This window comes from Ascaphus truei, chromosome 3 (assembly GCF_040206685.1).
Source record: "Ascaphus truei isolate aAscTru1 chromosome 3, aAscTru1.hap1, whole genome shotgun sequence".
In the NCBI taxonomy this organism is placed as follows: Eukaryota; Metazoa; Chordata; class Amphibia; order Anura; family Ascaphidae; genus Ascaphus; species Ascaphus truei.
Genome location: NC_134485.1, coordinates 362,446,035 through 362,473,264, shown reverse-complemented (window position 1 = coordinate 362,473,264; position 27,230 = coordinate 362,446,035). Strand labels below are relative to the sequence as shown.

At 42.3% G+C, this 27,230-nt stretch overlaps 1 protein-coding gene across 3 annotated transcripts in view; it reads right to left on the bottom strand.

Moving 5' to 3' along the window:
• The window catches only part of SPART (spartin), a 53,547-nt gene extending 32,685 nt beyond the window's left edge, over positions 1-20,862 (bottom strand). For all 3 annotated transcript variants that reach the window (XR_012799997.1, XM_075592094.1, XM_075592095.1), the window contains exons 1-2: positions 20,710-20,862; positions 7,880-8,676 (exon numbers count right to left, since the gene is read on the bottom strand). Coding sequence is in view for 2 of the 3 variants with exons in the window: in XM_075592094.1 (XP_075448209.1) it covers positions 7,880-8,676; positions 20,710-20,830 (918 nt within the window). In the remaining variant the exon portion in view is untranslated. The remainder of the gene's footprint in view (positions 1-7,879; positions 8,677-20,709) is intronic.
• Between the last annotated feature and the right edge of the window lie 6,368 nt (positions 20,863-27,230).

The following is a 27,230-nucleotide window of genomic DNA, read 5'->3' as shown; positions in this document are numbered from 1 at the left end:
TTTATATCTTAGGTTAACTGTATACCAGCACCTTCATTCGAAACATTGATCTAATTCTACTCAAATTGTTTCGTTCATTATCAATCCAGAGTGCATACAGCACTCAACATAGGATTGTTGTGTGTGTCCCTTAATGGATTTTAACCCCATTCTTTTAAATTTGATGAACAATAACATTTATTTTTTAATTCATATCACTGAACTTGCAGCTTTGAGAATTGAGTGCCCTATTGGGTTTCTAGCTCTTTTTTTGTTTTCTCATTATCATCATTACCCAAGGCACCGTTCTCATAATACAACTGTGATGGATTGGATAAAATGCCTATTTCTTCATCTGTAATACTTTGTTATGATTCCTTACTCAAAATGGCTACCGCAGCTACCCCTCCCTTCAAGTAAGGAAGATGGCACCGAGGAATTCCCCTCAAATGCTGATGTGTCCAAGAAAATCTACAATAACAGGACCATAAACTGCAACAACAAGACCATACAAGGAAAAGACCCAACAAGAACCAATGAGATACTGACATGTGTATTTACACACAACCTTTAGACCTGAGAGAGCTCCTTTTGCATACAATCCCCCACTGCAGCCTCTATATATGAATGTGGTCTGTAGGAATAAAGTCAGACATTATCATACTGAACGTGTGTCAGCGTGATTTTTTCTCAGTGCACGCATTACCTACGTAGGAAAATAATCTGGACGGGGACAGATACTCTGTAGATGTTTTCATCTGATCAAAATGATCCAAATCACAACATTTTTATATTACATTGCTGTAGCGGTGTACCCTCTGCTAATATATTGTTACTTTTCACGTGTATAGGATTGGCAAGTATTATATGCATAAGCAGTTAGCTGTCACCATCTATAGAAATTCTGTTTGATAATGTGAACTTTGCCACACAATCCCCGCATGGACTGGCCTTGTTTGGGACCTATCCAGCATAACAGCATATTCTGAAACAGCAGTAAAATAAGTCAAAATATTTCCAGCGGCTTTCAGACAAATGTACTGAATTATCAGCTTTTCTGGCCTAAAGTTTCAAGCTTTATGCAAAAAGCCAGGCAGTCATCACAAAAAACAGCATGTATTATATATTTTGTAAGCCAGTTAAGCCATACTCAGCAACAAAAATGGCAAAGTGGCATAAATCAGTGTGTGTATGTGTGTCTTTATTTATATAGCGCCATTAATGTACATAGTGCTTCACAGCAGTAATACACGTGACAATCATAAATAACAAATAACAGTCATGGCAATAAGTGCTTCAGACATAAAAGTAACATTTAGGAAAAGGAGTCTCTGCCCCGAAGAGCTTACAATCTAATTGTTAGGTAGGAAGAACGTACAGAGACAGTAGGAGGGTGTTCTGGTAAATGCGTCGGCAAGGGCCAAGGATTTATGTATGAGGTGTATAGTATCAGCTACGGAGCTACTCATATGCTTCGTTAAGCAGGTGTGTTTTAAGGTGGGTCTTAAAGGTGGATAGAGAGGGTGCTAGTCGGGTACTGAGGGGAAGGGCATTCCAGAGTTGTGGGGCAGTCAGTGTGAAAAGGTTTAAGGTGGGAGAGGGCTTTAGATACAAAGGGGGTAGAGAGAATAAATAATTGAGCAGAATGCAATAGTCGGGATGGTGCATAGCGAGAAATTAGGGCTGAGATGTAAGGTCTCAGAGAAAAAGGTTTCTACACAATACTGTACAACCAACTTGTACAAAAAATGTTGACAAACTACTTTGCCCCTTTAAATGAACCAATTTTTTTTAATGCTTCCGTATAGTGGATTTATCATATTTGAGGCATTTAAGGAGAAAACAGAATAGACATTAGTCTTTGCTTTGCTAATTTAATGTATTAGGCCATTTCTGCAAAGTGGCAGAGAAGGTAATTCAATAGGACTCTTCATTAAAAAGGAGGTTACATTTCTGTTATATAATATGTACCACAAATCAATATTTGCGAGCTAAAGCTGGTCAGGCTATTTGTCAACCAGCACATGGTCTCATCGCGCCGATGCAGGAACTGTTGGCTTTTTTGTCTGCAAGAAGGGAGATATCAAAAACATCACAAAGGACTGCCCCAGGGCACGACTAAGCCATTCATTTGTCTGTCACCTACTGGCAGTTTCCAGATACAAAACTCTCCTAAGCATCATGGGTCTGCCTTTTTGCAGACCCTGCAATACACTGGTGTATAGGGACAGCTCTCTGATATTGTGGCACCACCAGCAGCTTCCCTACAACCACTGAACGGTGATTATGGGCAGCACTTAAACTCTCCTGAATAGCAAACCCTGTCCCACCTACCATCTGAAAATGCTCAGGAAACCTACTAGGCATAGTCAGCATGAAGTGGGATAGGATGGTACCAGTGGTAAGGGCAAAATATTTGAAGAATGGAACAATACTAAATGTTTGGGACAGGTGTAAGGAAACCCTAGCGTGATTAGCAGTTCCAAATTAGTCAAAGAATAGAGGCAGTGATTTTTTTTTTTTTTAATATAGCGAGTAAGGAAAAATGGGCAGACGGTGGTTCAAATGGCTTGGCTTGTGTAGCGTCAGTTTGCATATTCCTAAAGCCATCATCTCTGGTCACTAATAAATACAGTACTAGGTGAACCATCAAGTTCATGCATCTACAGTACTATCTAATTTACTGCTTACAGATGTAGCAAAACTTACTGACCCGGCGCCGTGGCGAACGGGGACAGAGTCTGCCGCGATGGAGCTGTGGGGGTTTGTGCTTCTCAATGGCACACCCTGCATCATTAATCCTTCGGTGCGGCGACCACGTTACAGCAGCAACGAAGACTGCAAGGATTGTTACAGCTATATGTATAAGAAGAACTGTGGTATTAAAGGCTAGGACTAATCAATTACTAGTATGGTAATAGTTTCATTTGTTTTCCCTAAATTACTATACAGATGCAGGTGAATATTGCTTTATTTTTCCTCGAATTCACATGGGCATATTATGATCAGACATGCTGTAATCAGACACGCAATCCTCCCTAGGTGAGAACTTTTCCATTCAAATTTATTGCTAATCAAAAAGTAACAACTTTTTACTCTTTTGAGCTACCTTCATTTCAAATACTGCAATCCGAACTATAACTTTACATTATTCTAACCATTTCAATATATCAGAACAGATCGTGAAGAAATGCAACAGTGACAAATGTAGGGGCACAGTCAGCTGGATTGTTCCTGTAAAATTACATAATACAGGATAGATGCCGATTTTGCAAGATTCTGTTTGTCTTGCAGTTTTTTTCTGCTATATATTAAAAAAACACGACAGTTGGATTTGTTTATACAGTGAAATACAAGGCATGATACTGCAATATTTCGCACCAATTTATTGTGTCCCATGTTATTCTTTATTGAACATGATGTGTTTGTAGGAAGAAGGTTTTAGAATTTTGAAGTCCCATAACTGACAAGGAGCCCCCAAAAAAAGGTGAATACTGAAAGTGATATATATAGGGTTTTGTAGGAGCTCAAATGCTATGACCTTGCACATCCATAGTGTATACAGAGGTAACCATACAGGGGACATATCATCATTGAAGAGTTAGTGCTCAAGATCCAATATCACTTGAATTAACACATTTATCCCTTGGTGAGAATCTCATCCATTCACCTCTCCTTAGGGCATTCCATAAAACATGTGTACTCACTGTTGGTCCCTGCAGGTCCTCGAGCGTGCGACCATGTCCAGAATCCAGACATATGAACTCTCTGATAAAGTGCCAAAAGCACGAAATGCATAGGAGGGTTGTACTCTGTTTTTTAATGCAGTTTAAATAAAAAAATATATGTTTATTTGCCATATGACCTGGTCTTGTTACTGTGCACCATACACTATATTTTTTTTCGAATACTGAAAGTGCTTTCACTGTTACAACTGGGTATTTCCTATGAAATATATTTTCATTGCATATACTGTAGCAATGTGTAAGGTTCTGAAAGTTAGTATTGCTGTAATGGAAGTACTGTAAATGTCACAAGTTCTCCGACATTTTCCTCCCACTTCCAGGCAAGCCTTTGCCAACCACTTTAAAGACAAGGTGGATGTCATCCACAATGAGGTTCCTTCTGTCCTTTCCCCCTCTCTGCTTCTACCTAAACCTTCCTCCACTCAATTGCTTTTCTCCTGTTAAAGTTGGACATTTCTAACCTCATTTTCTATTCTCCCTCCACTCCATGCCATCTCAATCCTATTCCCTCACACTATCAGAACTCTTGCTCCCATCTTAATCCCCACTCTCAACCCCTCCCTGTCCTGGCACTTTCCCCTCATCCTTTAAGCATGCTGTGGTCACACCTATTCTCAGAAACACCCTTGACAATACGTGCATTATAAACTATCACCCTTGCCTTTTGTCTCCAAACTGCTAGACTGTCTTGTGTTCTCCCATATGATAAAATTTCTCTATTCCCAAGCCCCCCTGGACCCTTTATAACCTGGTTTTCACAAAACTCAGACGGGGCTCACTAAAGTAGCCAATGATCTATATCAAGCAAAATCAGTAATTTTTTTCCTAATCCTACTCAATCTGCCTGCTGTTGATCACTCTTCATACAGTATTCGAAACTGTTGGTATCCACGACAAAGCCCTATTCTGGGTCTTCTCTCCCATAGCACATTTTCTGTCTGTTGGCAACATCTTAGTCTCCTGTTGATCTGTGTGTCGTCTACCTCAGGGCTCTGTTATTTCTCCTTTTCTCTATCACACCCTACACACTATCACTTGGTATTGTATTGTATGTCTTTATTTATATAGCGCCATTAATGTACATACTGCTGCGGCCGAGTTTATTCGAGCATTTGCCCGTTCTCGGCCGCAGCAGTAACCTGGCGCGCGCCGGAGGGTGCCGGGCGCGCGCCGAAGCCTCGGAGGAGAGGCCCGCCAATCGGGGCTTCCCCCTCTCCTCACCGGGTCCGCCGGAACGTCCCGCCGCCGTCCTCACATCCGCGCGACACCAGGGAGCCCTGGGCACGCGTACAGGCGGCACAGGCACCCGATGACGCGTGACCGCGCATCGGTGATGCGCGGCACGCTGAGGGAGCGCGGCTCGCAAGCCGGGACATATCCCGGCTTGCGGAATGAGCCGTACTCAAATAAAGTGCGCCGCCTGTGTAGCGCTTCACAGTAGTAATACATGTGGTAATCAAATAATTAACAGATAATATAAATAACAGGTCATGGGAATAAGTGCTTCAGACATAAAAGTAACATTAAGGAAGAGGAGTCCCTGCCCTGATAAGCTTACAGTCTAATTGTTAGGTAGGGAGAACGTACAGAGACAATAGGAGGGAGTTCTGGGAAGTGCGTCTGCAGGGGGCCAAGCTTTATGTATCATGTGTTCACAATATCCACAGTGCTATTCATATGCTTCTTTAAGCAAGTGTGTCTTAAGGTGGGTCTTAAAGGTGGATAGAGAGGGTGTGCTAGTCGGGTACTGAGGGGAAGAGCATTCCAGAGGTGTGGGGCAGTCAGTGAAAAAGGTTTAAGGCGGGAGAGGGCTTTAGATATAAAAGGGGGTAGAAAAAAGACTTCCTTCAGAAGAACGCAAGAGTCTGGATGGTGACATCAAGTCTATGTAGATGATACACAGATCAATCCACCCCTATACTCACATGCAATCAAGTCCCAAGTCTGATTTTCTCCTGCCTATATACTTGTGGATGATGTTCCGCCACCTTAAACTGAATATGTCCAAAATGGAGCTGCTCATATTTCCCCCTAAACCTGGCTTAATATCTCCATTTTCCATCACAGTAAAAAGTACAACCACCTTTCCTTTCGCCAAAGCACGGTGCCTAGGTGTGATATTTGACTTTTCCCTTCACAGCATTTCTAAAAATGTATTGCTTCTTCCTCCATAACATTGCCTAGATCCGACCTTTCCTCTGTAAATCTACTGCATGCCCATATCCTCTCCCATCTGCATTATTGTAACATATTGCCAACAAGCCTCCCTGCCTCACATATTTCTCCTTTGAAATTTATAAAACATTTTCAGAGTCTGCTCATCTCTTAAATCCCTCTCCCGGCTTCCCATCAAATTTCAGTTCATCTACAAAAGTTCTTCTCCTTACCTACAAGGCTATCCACTCATTTTCTCCTCACTACATATCAGCTTTGACCATTAGTTATTCCCTTGCTCAGCTCCTAAGCTCAACCTATAAATGGTCTCTTCCACTCCTTCCACCTCTACTTTGCTCTCTAGTCTCAAACCTTTATACCTTCCTGACCCTTACCTGTCAAACTCCTTCACTCTTGGTAAACTCCAAGCACCTTCTCTCCCCACCTTTAAATTTAAACCTCCCCTCTTAAATTAAGCATTTCAATAGCCTAGACTCATGGCAACGGTCCCACACCCACAACACCCCCTACCAATCAATCATTGTGGCCAAACACTGCCATCTACCGCACTTATTCCCTCAGCTACTGTCTCCAAATCTCCCATCATATCATTTAGATGATATATTCTCCTGGGCAGGGATTTATTTTCCTATTGTTATACTTCTTGTATTATAATTTCCTCTTTTGTAAAGAAGCAGAGTACACGGGGGTGCAATATAAATAAAGATCTACATACAGTTTGATAAAGCTTAACTGATTAAAAAAAATATATCCACAAAGTGCTATTCTTGTACATAGGGATGGAAATAAATAGTCAATCCAGGATGCATGTTCATTCATCTCTGGGTTTTTATAGCCGGACTTCATTATCAGGGAGCTTTACTGCCATAAAAGCCACATACAACTCCAATATAGTGCACTTCTAAAGGTTATATTTTATCTGATAATAAATTGCTGTTATCATGGAACCAATATGTCTGTACACTAGACATTGTGGCACTGAAAGAGATAAGCAGTCTCTACAGCCAAGCATTGGTTTAGAAGGAGGGAGTTTGGTTGCCGGCTCTGTATCAAGTAGCTGGTATTGGACTACAAACCAATTCCCTCCTGTAAACATTCGACACAAAACCACAGACTACAATAAATATTTGTCCAGCTACTTTTGATGACAACGTAGAGATCTTTCTTTGTGGTTGTCAATGTAATATGTATTTGAATAAAGGGAGAAACTCCAATTTCTTTAACCAATACTGGATTGTCTGTTGTAGAAATTGGAGATTCTTCCTTTATTCATTCATATACATTAGGGTTATGTTATAATTGGACGGCGAGTCCTAAATTTCCAAAAGGAGTTTTATTTTTGTTCTTGGTGTAATATGCCACAAAATTGGACCGCAGTGTGAGGAAAGTAATTGAGACACTTGCACAGGAAAGAAGATATATTGATACTTATTATAAGGGTGTTTGTTGGGGTAGTTGTAATTCTCTACTTCCCACCTACAAAACGTGTGGATACCTGATACTACCCTTTTATTGTACAGTACTGTATCTAACTCTAAGCTTTGCCCATTTGTAACAGAAATTCACAAACATTTCGAGAGAACAGCAATGCATTGCAGGCAATATTACTGTCCTGTGGAATATATAACAAACCAACAGCACTTTTGTCAATTAAGAAGGGGGACCAAAAAAAAAAAAAAAAGAGAGAGAGAAGAGCTAACCACTGAAAAGTAGAGCGTTACTTTGGGCTACTAGAGAAGCATGGGAAGTTCATAAATGATTAGTAATGGATTGCTTAATCCAAGTTTATAGATGGACAAAGACTAATTAAAAAAAAAAATAATAATCTCATTTGGGATGTATTGAAGAAAATAAATGTTATTAATAATATTGAAAATAGTAAATTATAAGTGTGTATAAATAAGGTTCTGGAACAAGAGAAACATTTAAACACCAAACATGTACAAACCTTGGTCTCCATTGATGAATGTGAATCTTACCTGAAGGAAAGCAGGAGGACGAGTCTGAGCCATGTCACCGCTGGTGTCCATAAACTTCACAATGCGCAGATACCCTGGATACGAAGGGGCACTGACCTGTCCATCAGGTGTCACAAAGAAAATCTGAACTCCTCGTGGTATAAGGATCAATTCCTCTGCATCCACCCCCAGACTCTGTACCGGTGGCGGATGAGTCGCCATTGTGTAGAAATCATCTCCCACTATAGAAAGTTCCCCAGATTCAGTCCCATATGACACAGTATAATGCCCATCTGTGGCCTGGGGAGTGTATGATGGAGGTGCTACTGGACCTACAAAGGGATTCACTTCTGGAACAGATGAATCACTATTCACTGGAGATGGCTGTGCAGTGAGAATGAGAGATTTGGGAGCGGGTGGTCTTTCAGGCTTTTCCTTCGGAGGCAACGTGGGGTACAAATTGGGCATTTGAGTTGATGAACTTGGTGCAGAAGGATCTACTGTAGCAGAGGATATGCTTTGTTGTAGGATATCCAACCGAGTATTAACATTCTGCATGGTCTCCTGCATCTTAACTTGCATTTGCCTGGCAGACACCCAGGCCGGAGAAACGCACTCAGGTGCCTCTAAGGAGACACTTAATCCTCTTATCATGTGCTCCTGTCCTTGCCTGTAATAGTTGCGTGCCTCTTCCTTGTAACCTGCCTCATCCGTGCTCAGACCTTTATTTATATACAGAAAGGCTTTCTTGTACTCCTCTTCGATGCTTCGAATTAAGGCATTTTCTTCCATCTCCAGAGCCGCTTGCTTTTCCATTGCTAAAATAAATAAAATAGATTTTAGATCACAGGTTTTATTGGTGTACCATAATAAAATGACAAGGACTGCAATATGCTGTACATAGGCCACTTTCTAAGCCATTACAAATTGGTATGCTGTAGTTACCAACCACAATAACTTCACCTCAGACGCGCTTACAAATACCTGATTCGCAGCAAATGCGCCCCCCCCCCCCCACCAATATGCTTCACCTTCACTGCTCCTGTCCACTAAACCAGCATGGACAGGGTTAACATGAGGAAGGGACAGACAACGGCAAGACCTGGATATCGCCAGCCTCCCCACTGCATCACTGCTGTTTAACTTTTCACTTAAACCACACACACACCACACACACCACACACACCACACACACCACACACACCACACACACACACCACACACACCACACACACACCACACACACACACCACACACACCACACACACCACACACACCACACACACCACACACACCACACACACCAATGTTACAAAAATACACAGTGCAATACCTATATAATCTCTTGAACAAAAAGGGTCATTTAGTTTAATCCTTTGGCCAAAGCATCTTAAGCCTGCTGCCACTTTCAAGGCATGACTGTAGCAGGTCCCAACACTCCCTGGGTTAAAATTCTTATTTACCTGTATAATTACAGGAAGATTGATCACATTGGATCTGTCGTAACCTGGCAAAATGAAACGGACCTGCCAACTTGGAAAGTGGGGTGGGGCAAGCTTAAACCTTGGGGGGGGGGGGGGGGTGGGCACTACCCTCCCAAAAGCAGCCGAGACCAGTTGCACACAACTTGTCTAGCACTCAACCTTGGTGTATAGTTAATGATTTAAAACGGTTACATTTTAAATCATTAACTATACACTAGAGTTGAGTGCTAGACAACGGGGGCCTTTTTCTGTTCTCGTCTTTCCATAGACCAGTGGTTTTGTCTGTGTTATAAATAAATTGTAATAATGCAAGAACAGAGTGAATGAACATTCTGATGAACATAATTAATCAGTAATGGAATACAGATACCATTTTAATTGCTGTTCTGCAGGTAAGCTATAGTTGTACCATGTGTTACATTCTGTAATAAATACACCATTTAGAAGTTTCAGTCAGAACTTAAAATATAAACTATTACTGCCAGAAATCCTATTTCTTCATCCAGAGGCCAAATGAGTTTTACCAGAGATGCAAAGATATCAATGTAGGCGAAAGTGTAATCTGACTAAATATTCCAATAAATCTCATAACTTGGATGAAAGTTGCTTACTTTATGCTCGAGGGAGATTGCGGTAAATAGTGTGTACACTTTTAAAGGGAAGATCTACCTGTGCCTTTCTTAATCATCATTAACTCCTTAACTGTAAAGCTATGGAGCGGTCTCCCCATTGCTCAGAAGGGTTTCAGCTCCTTTTAAAAATGGGGGCTAACCACTGGGTATTCAGATAACATGTCTTGGCCAAATTGTGCTGTAATGATGTCTGGAGCGCTGCTTCTCAGGACACTTTATGCCTCTAAAAAGGTCACCAGACAGCTTTAAAAAAAAAATATATGGACATGTCTGGTTAGTCTGTGGATTCCATATAGCTCAGCAATGAAGCTTGATCTAGCAGAGCAGCCTGGAACATGAAAGGAAGAAAATGAACCTGCCATTTAAAAAACATCAGCACTTTTGTACTTTGTCGTCACTTCAAAGTAGCTGAGCTAGTTCGCCTGCTTATGGGTAAACACCACACATACACCCACACACTTTAGTTGCTGTATTTCAGAGATTAACAGGGCCTGGGATATGCCACTTGTTAGCCAAACTACGAACAATGCAAATATCAAACGTTGCATCTTTTGGAAAGTGAGAAGTGTTTTTATAGTTCCCCAAAACAAAAACATACATCCAGTAAAAAAAAAAACTGCCCTGTTTCACTTAGAAGCACTTAACTTTTTTGCTCTAAGAGGAACCTGCAAAAGCATTGCCACATCCATTAATAAATCATTTCACTTGATAACTCCAGGGTTTCCCCGGTTAAATGTCCCTAAATCAATGAATAACCAGTACTATGGATGCTTGCCTCAAAGTTTCAAAGTATAAAATCTCTGAAGAACAGCAACACACCTTTAAAAATAACCAAACTACTACACAGACTCTCCATGGCATGAAGCCATGTACAGTACACATATGAAATCAAAAGGATCACTTGATGCCACACATTGCTCAGGGATCATACAGTTCTTGGAAGCCACATAAAGACATGGGACAGGACATACCCAGACTGACCTTGTACCTGCCCTATCATTCCTGAAAATAGGGCATTAGGAACACAAATGCTGGTATGGATGTGGGGTGCCGACAGAAGAGGATGGACGCAGGAGTGAGCGGGGTATAGATACTGCATATGGGGGGGGGGGGGAAGAGGAGGGAATATATGGCAAGATGTGGAAGAGAGTTTTTGTGGTCTTAGGGAAAGTAATTTGTCTGGATATCAAATGTTAGAAAGCATTTTTTTGCCCAGGTGTGTTTTATTGAACATTATACAGTTGCTTCCCCATATTCATTGATTAGAAATGTTTAATTGGAATTCACTTTATTTAGGGTTTGGGTCAGTGATTGCGTACTCAAAATATGCCCTTTTCTTAGTTAAAGAATGTGCTTTTGGTTTCATCATAATCAGTCATTGGGAGCACCATGACATGAAAACAAAAATCTGAGATGCCAGGCAAGGGGCAAGCTTGATAAATACTGCCCTATTGTGACATTGTGACATTGTGTAACTTTAATATTATATACTTTTTTTTTCAGACTATGAATCATCGTGTGTCCAATTTATGATACTGACCAATTCAATCTAATATCAATATAAGTTGAGGAGCCCAGGCTAGATAAGATATATTTTAAGTACAGTATGTTCTTTGCCAAGGATTTCAACATTTTAATGCAATTAAGTCTGGTAATTAAATAACTTTACATGAACCCACATGCAAAGGTCTGAAATGAATGCAATATCGTCATCTACTGTAGAAGAAATTTCCCAGATCCTTTTAACAATCCGCTGAGCATGCTGTACACAATCAGTGTGACCCAGCAAATGGAAGCAAATTGTAGGACTTCAAGTACATTACTTTGTCCCAGATCAAGAGAATAGCACATGGCAGGTTTTAAGCAATCGGAGACCCATAAACCCAAACCAGCAAGACCACCTTAAGTACTTGAGCATCAATCCAACTAGGTCTCCATACTGCCAATTAACCAACAACTTTGTAATGTCAATAATCCAAAAATGCTTAGATCTTAGTAAAAGGTTTGGCATGTTGGTACAAGTATAGAACAATATGGTTATGTAGAACCGCCCGATTTAAAATAACCTTGCTACCCAGAAGCCTTTATGTATCCCAAACACTCACTACCCATACATATATTGAAGAGGGAACTGGATGATTATTTGAACTTGTTCTGGGCCGGGCAGAAATCAAGAATACAAAAACTTATATTCTTTAGGTTTGCTGTGGAGGAAGTCCTACTAGCTTTGATGACATAATGCAAATCAGCTCAAAAAGCCATAATTAGAAAGTTGTTTTCTCCTTGCCAATAGGAAAACTTGGTTGATAAGAGGATTCAAAAGCAGCACCATGACAGCAAATGAAATTATTTAGGTACGTTAACATCTTTGTTCAGAAACCTGGATTTTGAACCTGGCAGACAACCTAAATCTTTCTCCTTAGGCCATGATTATACCAAAAAAATGTCGGCGCGTGGTACAAAAACATAATGCATTAATCCAATTGAGGTAAACATACCTCGAGCGATGTGCGTGCCGCCTGGAATTGCAGGGCAGAAGACTGAAGAAGAGACACTAAAAATGTGTTCTTGGCTGGCGACGGCCGCATCACGTGAGCAGTTCAGCCAATGAGGGTGAACCACTCACAGCCACGCCTCCCTGTCAATCTCTACTTCTCGTGTCTCCTGCTTGTTCCAGATGCCGCTCGGCAGCAGCATGCGTATGACGTCACCAGATCGCACTGCCGCCCAACGGCATCTGGTATAAAATCAAGGCCTTATGATCTGGAAATGAATATGAACTCATCTATGGTGATCCAGCTAAAATAGTCCTGATGTTTCAAGAAAAAACAGTCAATAATCTGAGTGACATACGGGTATTCCAATCTTTCCATCTGAGGCAATTTATAGAAAAATATTTTCACTCCTAAATATGACAACACTTTTTGGGAGTATTTGCTATACGTCCGCTGATTGAAAAGGCTCAACTAACTGTACCAACTATTGGCACAATTTACACACTAGAAACCGAAAAACAAAACTATGTCAACTTGAAAGATTAATTTTGGAGCTGACTGTTGGAGTGATCAGGTATATGGGTAGAAGTGTAAAATGGTTTATCACAGGTATCTCGCCACTTAGAGCCTATATTTATGTAATACGTCCCTCTCCTTATATTGTTGCAGAGGATCTTTCATGCAGGTTACTTTAGACTCATGTCTGACCATTTGAGAAGGACAGCTTTCTGGGATCCATAATGTCCCTCCGGGAAAGTTCCCTCCCCCCGAGATGACTAAATCTGTAACGGATGTTCAAAAAAGCAGGTTTTGCACATGCGTCACAATGGAGACAGCCACATCTTTGCCTTGTCCCACCTATTATCCTCCAAATAAACTATAGGATTGTACACATATTAAAGATGGAGAAGCGAACTACTTTTATAAAAAGTATAATTTATGAATTTGATGGGACTGGGGGATTCACACTCAACCAATATGACAGAGGAGCAGGGCTGTAAGGTTGAATATCCTTTACTGTGGTTTGTTTAGTGGTCAATTTATGTACAAGTGTCGTTTTAATGATAAACATAACTCGTACTGTAGTTGTTTGTATACCCGAGATGTGAATCAAGCGTTTACGGTCAAAGAATTGATATTTTGAAAGCTCCCCTTCCAGTAGAAAATGTGTATTTTATATATTGATAACTCCTCTTTCCATTTTTAATCTGCATACCTTTGAAAAATCCAAAAATAGATATTAAGTAGACAAAACTAAAAAAAAAAAAAAGAAACAATATTTGGGGAGTAAGAAGGCAATATCCAGAGAAAAATGCGTTCAGTATAAAATACCCCTCAGCACCTTGCACATTTTTAAAGCCTCGATACCAAGTCATGGTATAGTGAAGTAGGTCTACAGTGTGGGAGAAGCCTTAAGCCTAAATAAAATATAGAATCTAGTATTGTCTTTTTTATACAGTATACTGTGTGATTATATTTACTGTACAAGAATAGTAAAAATAACAGATATCCTGGGATTATCTTTAGGTCTGGCAGTTCAGACCCCAATAAAAACACAGTTTGCAGAACACTGCTGAAAAACATTTTAAGCTCAAATAATAAATTAAGACGGAGACAATTGCCCAGAAGGGAGTTAGCAGATATTCTTCATCCCACCCATAGTGCATTGGACGAGCTGGCTCAGTCAGATAATTACCTAATTTGGCCACTTGCCATTTCAGGCATGTGACATCTCCAAAGCTAAAGTCCACAATTGTTATGACTGATCACGTGCTGATACAATCGTACCTTTCAGTAATGTATGGCTATCGTGCACTGAGCAAATTGCACAATTTCCTTCTAAAAAAAAAAAAAAAACCACAAGCTAATCTGTTAATGTTGTTCTTAACGTTACACTGCTGCTTTAGATCATCTTTCCTCCTCTACTTCCAAGTGTTTGTATGAGGCAGAAAATGTAATGGCCTCTAATAGTTGGCCAGGATGTTGTGCATCTTTGAACCAAATATTCTACTCTAGTGTGACGTATCTCAGGACAGACAAAGAACCCCGATTAGGACACTGCAGTGATCAAAATACATGGTATTATATCCCTATCACATGCAAAATAAGAACACTGTACAATAACCCTAAAAACATAATTCTCACCCAAACCTTTACAGGGTTACATAGTAACATAGTAGAGATTTAATTTAAAAAAAAAAAAACCACGACATGTCCATCAAGTTAATTTATGTTAAATTTAGACAACAGATCTTATCCTATATTTGTATTTACAGTATTTTGATCCAGAGGAAGGCAAACACAAACCCCAGTGAAACATCAACCGATTTCAGATGCATCGCTGAATCCACATACTTCCGATGTTTACTTATTTGGTATTGCCCTGTATACCATAACATTTCTAAAAAGATGTCCAGGCTTTTGTTTGAAGATATCTATTGTATCTGCCATGATAGTCTCCATGGGTAATGAATTGCACATTTTAACTGCCCTTACTGTATAGAAGAACTCTTTCCTTTGTTGCTGGTAAAATCTCATTTCCTTCAACCTGAAGAGATGACCCTGTGTCGTTCGTACCGCCTTTGGGATGAAAAGTTCTTTTGACATCGCCTTGTATTGACCCTGCATATATTTGTATATAGGATATAGTCATCATATACCCTCTTAGACACCTCTTTTCTAATGAAAGCAAATCTAGTTTAGCTAGCCTTGCCTCAAATCTGATCTTCCATCCCCCTTATTAATTTGGTTGCTCTACTCCGCACTTTTTCTAGATGCATGTCTTTTTTTATGGAGTGATGCCCAAAATTGTACTCCATATTCAAGATGTGGTCTTACTAATCCTTTATAAAAGGGGCATAAGAATGTTTACTTTACTTCCATCCATTGCCCCTTTAATGCAAGATAAGATCTTGTTTGCCTTTGCAGCTACTGCATGACTTTGGGCACAATTGCTAAGCCTGCTGTCTTCAAGCACTCCTAAATCCTTCTCCATCAAGGATTCTCATAATTTATCCCCATTTCATTTGTAAATTACCTGTTTATTCGTGTTTCCTAAATGCATAACCATATATTTATCTGTATTAAACCTCATCTGCCATTTATCTGCCCATGTATTGAAGTCCTTCTGGGGAGAAATTACATCCTGTTCTTGTGTAAGGTAGTTCTTTACTACCTTACACAATTTAGTGTTATCAGCAAAGATCGATACTTTGCTCTCTATGCCAACCTGAAGGTCATTAATAATGCTCTCTATGCCAACCTGAAGGTCATTAATAATGAAGTTAAGAAGCAGTGGTCCCAGTACCAATCCCTGAGGTACTCCAATCACAATTTTAGCCCAACCTGAAAAGGTTCCATTTATGACAACCCTCTATCCTTCAACCAGTTTTCAATCCAGCTGCAAATATTTAAAAAATGTGTCCAATTTGCTTTATTGTGTACACTAACCTGATGTCAAACCGTATGAAAAGCCATTAAAAAAAGAAAAGTAGATCACATCAACTGCATTACCCTGGTCTAAATTCCTACTTACTGTACCTCCTCAAAAAACTAATAAGGTTAGTTTGGCAGAACTTATCCTTATCCATAAATTTATGCTGACTATTATGAATAATTTTGTGATCACCACACAGAGATAGGTGGTATCAATCTATGGGGCACACACACAGACAGCCCAGGTGATAGTAAGAAGGGCTTGAAGAGAGCCAGACACTCACAAATTGTGAAAGAAGAGGCTTGTACGAGACTGCCAGCCAAGGAGCCGAGAAAGTAGAGACAGCTGCAGAAACATCTCCTACACACAGAGAAGAATGTGTTATGAGAATAAGAATATGTGTTCGACAGTAAGAGATCCAGGTACTTGCTGGGCTGTTAAAGAGCAACCGGATTACAGAGTCAGGAGGCCTTTTCCTGCAAGTAGAGTATCGTGTGTGTATTAAACATACACCTCACATATGCTTGACTCTTAGCAGGTGTGCAACGCAACTACACACCATTTTGAGAACAGAGCTCCACCACATAAAGTGCTTCTTTATTGACACTGTGACTGGAATAAGGGGAAAAAGCGCAGCAACCCAATTTATTGTGTGTGAGTGTAGGGTTGCCCAGGGGTCACACACACACTTTTTTCAAGGGGTCCAATTATGGTGTACTAAGGGAAGACAGACTCAGGCCCCAACATAGCACATATAGACTGTGGAAATAGAGGGGTTACACTACCTTGGATATCCTTGCCCTAAACTTGTGGCCTAGGTCCCTGAAACCAATTTTTTAGGACCATCCATCTTTCTTTAACTATGTTATTGGTGACAATGTGCACCAACGCCGCTGGGTCAGTGCCAACCCCACCCAACAATCTGTCTAACCGATCAACAATATGCCCAACCCCAACACCCGGGAGACAAACTGTTAATTTCATGCAGTCACAGGAACAGATTACCCTCTCTTCCCTCCTAATAATGGAGTCTCCTACCACCACAGTAAAAAACAGAGAAAATACTGTGCGCTACTATCTAACCCAGAATTTCCCTGAAGAAGTAGTTTATTCTACGAAACATGTTGGATGATTTTTATCTAGTGCCTTAATATTGCCATTGCCTCCATTGGCTTCACTCTGCTAGTATTACTCCCAGTGGTAATTTTGGGCATATGAGAGACTTTGAGAGACTTTGACTGCCTCCCTGCCGGTTCCCTCGCTGCTGCGGAGACTGTGACGTCATCACGCAGTATCCCGTGATGGAGCGACAACGTGGCACACCGAGTGTACCCTTGCAGAGCTGAGGTCTTACCCCCGTACAGTGGATCTGCTCGCTGAGTTACACGAGCTGCACCAGACGGCTTGGAAGCGCGAGCGGTCCCATCAAGCACCAATACCTGCATCGGAGCGTGGTTGCTGTAAAGGGAAATCCCCTTGGGAGCGATGTACTGCTGGATGAGGGGTTTTGGACATTAATCCTGCTCCTGAACCAACGTAGCGCCCCCGCTGAGAGAAGCAAGCTGCAGACTCTTCTGACAACAGTTGCTGAGTGGTAACTTGTGTGAAACACACTAAATGCACCTATTCCACTGTTTTGATGTACGCAGATTTATTACCCTGTAATTACTAATACATAGCATTACTTGCTTCACTATTTGGCGTTGTGCGCTGTTTCTTTTGTTTCCATTTCCTACCACCACAACCTTTCTTAGTCTCCCGAGAAGCCCGACTCCCCTGTGTGGTGGAAAAACAATTCCCCAGGCCACTAGAGTAATCAGTCTCCCCCAGCCTCGCCATTCCTGCTCTGACACCACCAATATCTTCACTGAATCTGGCAAATCTATTGAGATGGCTTCGCTCAGAACTGGCCTGCCTCTTCAAACTGTGACCCGGCTACCTTCCGCCTCCCAGTCCTCAGTCACAGCTCCACCGTTAGTGCCAGCCAGCCCAATGAGCAATAATCTCTTTTAAAGATGGTTAATGTCCCCCAATGTTGCCTCTTCAGATCAGCAATCTGAGACACTAGAGAGCACCTGCTCACACTTCCCACAGCACTATGCTCCCTGGAAGAGAGATACATGTGGCAAAATGTGCATTTAGTGACATTCTCAATCCTGCTCATTGTTGCAACTATGGAGTAGCAACTGCTGACTAGGGTGGGTGAACTAGTCCAAATCCGTTCCCGGAACTTTCCTTTTGCCACTGAAAATCTGACGACTGTTACAGTTTCAATCCAGATTTTAAGAATCTGAATCTACAGATGGATTGCCCGTTTAAAAAAAAAAAAAAAAAAAATCGAATTGCCGTTTTTGAGACTGATCCACGGACTAAAAGGAACCGACCGATCAGAGGTGGATCCAAATTCGCAAAAAAACAAAAAACAAAGAACACACCACAAATCAGGTGTTTTATACTATAATAAAAAAAAAAATACTAACTCCCACACAATCAAAATAAATGAACCCACTGTACATTCTGCAAGCTCACACACCAATGCTAGTAATACACACCACTTTTCTAGTTATAACTACACTAAATCCAACTGTACTTGAACCACACTACAATTCACTCACACAGCTCAGTGCTCACAGCACTGAGACAGGGGAGAGAATTTAATACAATGCAAGTTTTTTTTTCTGGGAGAGCTTGACATGAGCACATAAATGCTCCCAGGTGTGTTATTCCAGGATTTAATACTACTTGTTACACCCATTCAATATCCACATGGAATATATATATATATATATATATATATATATATTCCATGTGTATGTATTATATATATATATACACACACAAATGTAAATACAACTGTATGCTCATCTGCATGTCTTGAGAGAGAGAGAGAGAGAGAGAGAGAGAGAGAGAGAGAGAGAGAGAGAGAGAGAGAGAGAGAGAGAGAGAGAGAGAGAGAGAGAGAGAGAGAGAGAGAGAGAGAGAGAGAGAGATATATATATATATATATTCCGTGTGTGGATATGCTTGACCTGTGGTATTGCTTGACCTGAAGAAGAGAGGATAACTCTCGAAAGCTTGTCCTATGACATAAATTGTTAGTCCAATAAAAAAGGTATCACCGAATACTGGAGTACTCATTTATTCTGCAATATATATATATATATATATATATATATATATATATATATATATATATATATATATATATATATATATATATATATATATATATATATATATATATATATTCCGTGTGTATATGTGTATGTATGTATGTGTGTATGTATGTATGTATGTGTGTATGTATGTATGTGTGTATGTATGTGTGTATGTATGTATGTGTGTATGTATGTATGTGTGTATGTATGTATGTATGTGTATGTGTGTGTGTATGTGTGTATGTGTGTGTGTGTATGTATGTGTGTGTTCCTCCCTGAGGAAGGTCCCATTCTGTAGGACCGAAACGTTGGGTTTCTGGATGTATTTTTGCTTTCACTAATACACTTTGATTTTCAACATTGAGTGCTGTCTCTTGTTTACCAATCCTTGGAACGGTAACGTATAACTACATTCTCTATATGGGACGTGCACCTGTGGCTTACCAGCACCTATTGGAGTGCCAACTGCCTTATCTGACACACACACACACACACACATATATATATATACACACATACATACATACACATATACATACACATATATATATATATATATACATACATACATACATACATATATATATATATATATATATACACACACATATACATACTCCAGAAAAATAACCTGCTCGTTTCGATATATATATATATTTTTATAAAACGTGTTATTCAAGTATTAATCCTTTAAATATAGATTGTTAGTTAGAATTTTGGAAGTATTGTGACGCAATAGGAGGGGGATATAATGTTTGACAGATGCAGAAGTTGATGCCTAACCACTCCCCACTAACAAAAAAGTTTAAAAAAAGTGTCAGTTAAAGGAGAAATCCATGCAATATCCTTCCTGTTTTTTTTTTTTTTTTAAATAAATCAGTTCTGTAGTATTAGATAATACTTACTATCTCTTGATTTCTGTATAGGTTTTAAACTCCTCCCAACCAGTGCAAGATCTTTGTAACACTTTCCTGTTTGTGATAATTTGTTGCCAATATTCCCAGCAGTTTGAGCGGCAAACAGTAACAATAGATGTTACCTTAGTAATATAAGAATACATTGTAGCTGCTGAGTTACACTGACTGAAGGATTGATTAAAACTGAAAGGCAGCCATTTAGTAAACCCTGGGAAACAGGATTTTGCTGAATGATCACATGAGAACCAATCGATTGGCAGTTTAGGTAGTGTTCAATAAAAATCAAATACTGCATATATAACACACACACACACACACACACACACACACACACACACACACACACACACACACACACGTGCTCGGATTACCTCTTGAAATACTCTTACAACATGACCATCCCAAACTGAAACTGACACACACTGGGCAAAATATCCTGTTACACTGATTGTAGAAATATATCAAATCAAAGTAGCATTTACTGGAGGCCATTTGATAGACACTCACAGTGTCTGTCCCCATATTAGTTATGTAACCCTAACCCCATTACAGTGATGTACCCTAGTTAATCTCTCTTCTCCAACACAGCTGACTTGCCCCCAATTCTCTATGGAACAGTCCTGTTCCCCGACTGCAAACTGTAAACCCTTGCTTGTGAATATAACCCCCCCCATCTCCTCTCCTGTGGACCTGCTGGCTGAGAGTTACAGTATGTAAGGCTTGGTATACCTGCGTGCAGAGGGATGGAATCCTGTCCCGGAGGTAGCAGTGAGAACAGCGCAGTCACAGCACTGTCAGCTGATGATCTCTTCCCCGAACAGGTTCCAACCCACATTCCCAGCAGGCTCATGAGGGAGGAGGCGGGCTTAAAGGGGCGATGTCATACCGGCAAATTAAAAGGGCCATGCTGCATGTTGTGACCAAACAATAAAGATGTGTAATTACAGGCGGAATCGTCACATCCTTGGGAACAGGCCAGGAGTCAGCAGCCCTATCCGCTGCCAGTAATTTAGCATGAGCTGCCTCATTCACTTAAATGGGGTCATTCACGTAGAATTACACTGATAGAATTCTCTCTCCCCCACCCACCCCCTATCGTCTCCCTCCCCCCGTCGCCTCTCACCCCCCCTACATTTTCTCTCCCACCCTCCCTACATCCCCCCCATCCTCCATTCTCTCTCCTCGATTCTCTCCCCCATTCCTACATTTTATCTCCCCCTTTTCTCTCCCTTCCCTCCATTCTTTCTCCCTCAATTCTTCCCTCCATTCTCTCTCCCTCAATTCTTCCCTCCATTCTCTCTCCCCCTTCCCGTCATTCTGTCTCCCCCATCCCTCCATTCTGTCTCCCCCATCCCTCCATTCTCTCTACCCACTCTATTCTCTCTCCCCTTATTCTCTCTCCCATCCTCTCCCCCCCACCATTCTATCTCCCCCCTCCATTCTGTCTCCCCATCCATTTTCTCCCCCCTCCATTCTTTCTCTCCCCCTCCATTTTCTCTCCCCATCTCTCTCGCTCCCCCTTCCCTCCATTCTTCCCCCCCCCCCATTCTCTATCCCCCATTCTCTCTTCCCTCCATTATCTCTCCCCCACCTTTCCTTCATTCTCTCTCCTCCCTTCCCTCCATTCTCTCTCCCCCTTCCCTCCATTCTCTCTCCTGCCTTCCCTCCATTCTCTCCTCCCCTCCCTCCATTCTCTCTCCCCCTTCCCTCCATTCTCTCCCCCATTCGCCCCCTCCCCTCATTCTCCCTCCCCCCTCCATTCTCTCTCTCCCCTTCCCTCCATTCTCTACCTCCCCCATTCTCTATTTCCCCCTCCATTTTCTCTCTCTCCCTCCCATTCTTCTCCCCCCTCCATTCTTTCTCTCCCCCCTCTTTCTCCCCATTCTCTCTCTCCCCATTCTCTCCCCATTCTCTCTTCCCTCCATTCTCTCTTCCCCACCTTCCCTCCATTCTCTCTCCTCCCTTCACTCCATTCTCTCTCCTTCCTTCCCTCCATTGCCCCCCCCCTCCCCTCCATTATCTCACTCCCCATTCTCTCTCCTCCTTCCCTCCATTATCTCTCTGCCCCTTCCCTCCATTCTCGTCATCTGCGCCCCTTCTGTCGTGCTCCCAACTTACCCAGATCCGCGATCGAGTGTCCTGCCTCTGCTGCCTCCTGCAGCACATCTCGCAGACCAGCCATTACCAGCGTACCTTCTAGGGGTGCGCGCGGATCTCACTCTGCACTACATGCTGGTCCCGCCTCCACGCTTCACTCGTGCGGTGACGTCATGCGCGCAGAGTCTCCTCCGTTCCGCTGTGTAAATGGAAATTCACCTCCCTTGTCTCCATCAGCCAACCACAGCCATGCAAACTAGGGAGTATGCTTCCTCCTCATTGGTCTGTTTTTCCTATATATGCTCAGCCTGCCCTCTGACACATTGGCTGAGCATAACCTTGTTTATGTGCGCTGTGTTCACTGCAGTCCTGCCTCCTGTCTGAGCCTTGCCTGTCTTGTCCTGTGTTGCCTGACCTTGCTTGTTCTTTGGATTCCGCACCTCCCCGCTCCTGAACCCGGCTTACCCACGACGACCTGCACCTCTCCAATCCCGACCTTGGCAAAAGTACCTGCAATGATCCGTACCTCTCAAATCCAAACCTTGGCAAGTATCACTGACCATCCTGACCTCTCCTACCCCGACCCAGCTACTTCGACCTATCTACACTCCAGATACGCCCTCGCGGCTGTGGGTTGGCGTTTATCAAATCCCCACATCGTCCTCGCGGTTACGTCTTGTTTGTGGTGAGCGCATCGTTGCAATTCTCTCACCCCCTCCCATTCTCTCTTCCCCCTCCATTCTCTCTCTCGTCCCATTCTCTCTCCCTCGCCCATTCTCTCTCTCGCCCCATTCTCTCTTCCCTCCATTATCTCTCCCCCACCTTTCCTCCATTCTCTCTCCTTCTTTTCCTCCATTCTCTCCCCCCTTCCCTCCATTATCTCTCCCCCCATTCCGTCTCCCCCAGTTCTCTCTCTCCCCCCTTCCCTCCATTCTCTCTCCCCCTTCCCTTCATTCTCTCTCCCCCATTCTCTCGGTGTCTCCGTTCTCTCTCCCCCCATTCTCTCTCCCCCCATTCTCTCTCCCCCCATTCTCTCTCCCCCCATTCTTTCTCCCCCATTCTCTCTCCCCCATTCCCTCCATTCTCTCACCCCCATTCCCTCAATTCTCTCACCCCCATTCCCTCCATTCTCTCACCCCCCTTCCCTCCATTCTCCCACCCCCCCATCCCTCTATTTTCTCACCCCACCCTTCCCTCCATTCTCTCCATCCCCCCCCCCCCCCATCCCTCCATTCTCTCTCTCCCCCATTCCTCCATTCATTTTGGACCCTGGCATCAGACACCCGAAGTTCTCACTGACTTCCGGGTCTTACTGCTGGGGCTCCTCACCAGCTTCCCTCGCCCTCACTCTCTTCTGCAGCCGCAGCCAGGCCCAGCCTCTCCTCCTGGCCGGCCTCCTTCGCTCTCTGCTATCCTCCCCGCGCCTGCTCTGACTTTGAAAAACGGGACAATCCGCACAAACCGCGAAATTTTAAAGAATGTCAGGACACTGGAACAGACCTTAAATAAACGAGATTGTCCCAGCTAAATCGGGACGCCTGGTCACCGCAGGCAAATTGGAATCTGCAAAATCATAAATTGAGTCTTCCTACTGGACTTAAATGTGTAGGGAGAACACCAGTAACTACAAAGGCAAGTTTCTCACTAAATAGAGGGGTTCCTGGAGCTTAAAAAAATAATAACGCAGTTCAGCTCCAGAGGACCTCATAGTGTTAATACTGTAAAGAAAAGTAGGTTTATTTGGCGGATTGCTGCTTTCAACTCATACTCTTTGTTTTCCGATTGCGCTCCTTCTTCCAGCCATGCACATTTCTCTCTCCATGCTGTTCTGCAAGGGTTCCCATTCAGCTACTGCATGATTCTTTCCTTACTCTTCGTGTTAGACACGGCCAGTGTGTGAATCGTCTGCTCAAGGTGTGATACAGAACCTGTATGCCTACCTGTCAGATGTCCTTCCTAGGCTGCGGCCAGGGTGGCGCTGAGCGGCCGAGCGCGCTCACGCTGGCCGCGATGAAACACATTGCAGCAATGTGTGTGGCCAACGTGAGCGAGCGCCTGCGCAAGCTCGGCGCTTAGCTGCTTGCCGAAGCAAGCAAAATTGAATTTGCCTCTCGCTCACGGTTCGCCCAATGAGGGTGAACTAGCTTCGTGACGCACCCCCCAAATTGCCCCCCCCCCCACGCACGCACAAAGCTGGCCACAAATCTCCCGGCCAAGCAGGGAGCGTGATGTCACTGCGCATGAGCTCCAGCACGCCCGCTCCCTGCCTGGCCGCAGCCCTAACCACATCACACTCACAATTGCATGCAGAGCACTATAGTTAAGAGCCTGATCATATGATAGCAGAGCATTTTAGCTGGCAGGATAAGCACCATCCTTCTCTTTCGTATGTTTATTCAACAGCAGGTGCTACACACAAAACATTTGACTGTACTTGTTTTTCTCAAATATTCTATGTTGTCAAAATAACTCACTTATGTGTATAGTAAAAACAAATGTTGATCTGTTCCTTTTAAGGTTCAAAATATATTTTGTTTTAGCAATTAGCCTTCTCAATAACAATGCAATCCATTAGAGAAACGCTCACCCAGGATCAAAATAGTGAGAACTGACAACAACCGTGTGATTAGAGACTTCAGCTATTGTCAACATATTTGTCATCTCATATGTAGGACAAACCTCACCCCTTCTAAAGTTCAACTTGATTCATGATGTCATCATCAGGGAAAGATGAATCAGAGTTAATATTTAGCGCCAAACAATATGTTTCATTTTGATTTTTTTTCCAGCTTTTTTATTTAATGGTAAAACGAACACTGCATTTCAAGATATTTGCCAGTTATGGTGGAGACCCATACTATTCTTTTGATTTTAAAATTATTAGCCATTCTATATTCTTCAACTATTTTTAAAACCACTAAGCTCCCGGATCCTGAGCCCCACTTTGTATTGTAGGTCCATGCATTTCTGGCTAACGGAAAGCCTCCCAACTGTCTCCTTTCCTAAAATCGAGCCTGCCCTATGAATTGCTCTGTGTGGAGATGGCCAATCAATGGTTGTTCCACTTATCTACTTGTTGATTGTTTGTTCTGAGTGATGTATTATATATATATATATATATATATATATATATATATATATATATATATATATATATATATATATGTTAAAAATGGTTATTGAGGCAAAAAGTGACACTGTGTGCTCATTTGCATGTCATTTCCCAGAATCCCTTGCTGCAGTGGAAGTGCTGTATGCTGGGTGATAATGGGGAAAGGCGGGGTTGCAGACCTGCCTAAGACATGCAGATGAGCATACAGCTACATTTGCATATCTATATATATATATATATATATATATATATATATATATATATATATATATATATACGGTATGCTCCTTCAACATCACTTTTTTCTTAGCTAAACTTATGTAACCCACTTCACCCTCCCCCCCCCCCCAATCTCACATAGGGTCTTCTAGGGAAAATTCTACTCTGGTTACCTGTGTATAAGCCTGACAGAGCCAGGGCTGCTTGGTTGGTAGACTATCCTCTCTCAAGAGGGGAGAGGAACTGGCTAAATCAGGAAATGCAGTTAATTTAGTACAGATCCAGTAAGACCCACCCCTGTGCCTCTGTTTGAACACAAGGCATGAGTGCCTACCTTTTGTGATTCACTGAACTGCAGTGAGTGTGGAAAACCCATAATTACTCCTGGCAAACCTACTCTTACTAGAGATTACTGCACAGGAGAGGAGGGCAGAATAGTAGTCTGAAACTAGCCATGGCTACACTCTCCCAGTGGTTGAATTCAATGGTCCCCACTTGGAGCTAATTTTCTGGGCCATCCTTCAGGTGAACCACCTGTGCAAAATACAAAAACATGACATATTATTCACCATAATATAGTGTCATTACATTTTCAGATGATACACCACCCACTTTGGATGGTGATACATAACACAAATGAATATGCAGGGTTACTCCCAACTTAGAGATACCTGACTAATAATAGTAAAATGCCTCAGGTCAGGTTCCTTTACTACCCTACCCTCAGGATATATTTACTTGTACCAACTATACCCTCTTAAGGTGGCCTGCGCACAGCATGGTCCACTGGGTTTAGAACAGAAGTACAATAACACACTGGGTGGTATATTGGACACCCACAGTCCGACCATAATTCCGGCATGGATGCTTGTGGTCTGAGAGGATCATACCCATACACTTTCTTAAGGCATTTCCTGGAGATATAACTCACCCTTTCTGTCTCATTATACCAATTCTCATCTGATACTTCACGATCCTAATTCTCCTCCTCATCACTGTCCTCTTCACCAGAGCTAAATTCTATCCCCTCATCAGCGGAACCCATTTCAAACTCAATTTCTCACTCCCATGGATGGTGGAAATAAAATAAGGCTTTTTGGCAATTCCTGGCAACTCTTGCCGACACTGGGGCCACATAAGGTTTTACCTAAACAACAGGTACAATACGAACACTATTAGCAGTAACCCCAGAGTCCTGAACCACACCCTTAGATTTTCTTCTAATTACATGTTTATACACAGAAACATCCCTCTCAGATACTTCATCAGATGTCACACAATTCCTAGGTTATAGAGTACCCATGTCTGAGATTTGAAAGAATCTTCTTGCATTAACTTGGTGGTTAACAAATAAGCCAGTTAATGTAAAAAAAATGTATCAGATGCTCTCATGCTACACTTAACTGTAGATCTGCGAAAGTGACTGGTCATCTAAACAAATATGTAGCGGGTTGAATAGCATCAAAGTTGCAAGTGTTATGCCGTGCAAACTGGAGGCCAGTGGCATAATAGTCAGTGTTTACTACCTGCAAGTAAGGCCAGGTCCCCAGTGGCCGCTGCAGCGCGTGATACAGCATGCGCACCACACAGCACAGCCCTCTATGGGACAGGCCCCACTGGCCGTATGTGTGTGGACGCGCAAAGAGCTTTGACGCGTACGCTGGCAGGGAAGACAAGAATTGTGTCTGGCTTGGTGTGAAAGTATGTGCCGCTTGTTAGCGGGGAGCGGTCTCTAAAGCAGGATCAATAGCAGTGCAATGCCAGAGGTTAGCGCGTAGCTGGCACTGCAAAAACTCCCGGATCAGTACCGGGTTTATAATTA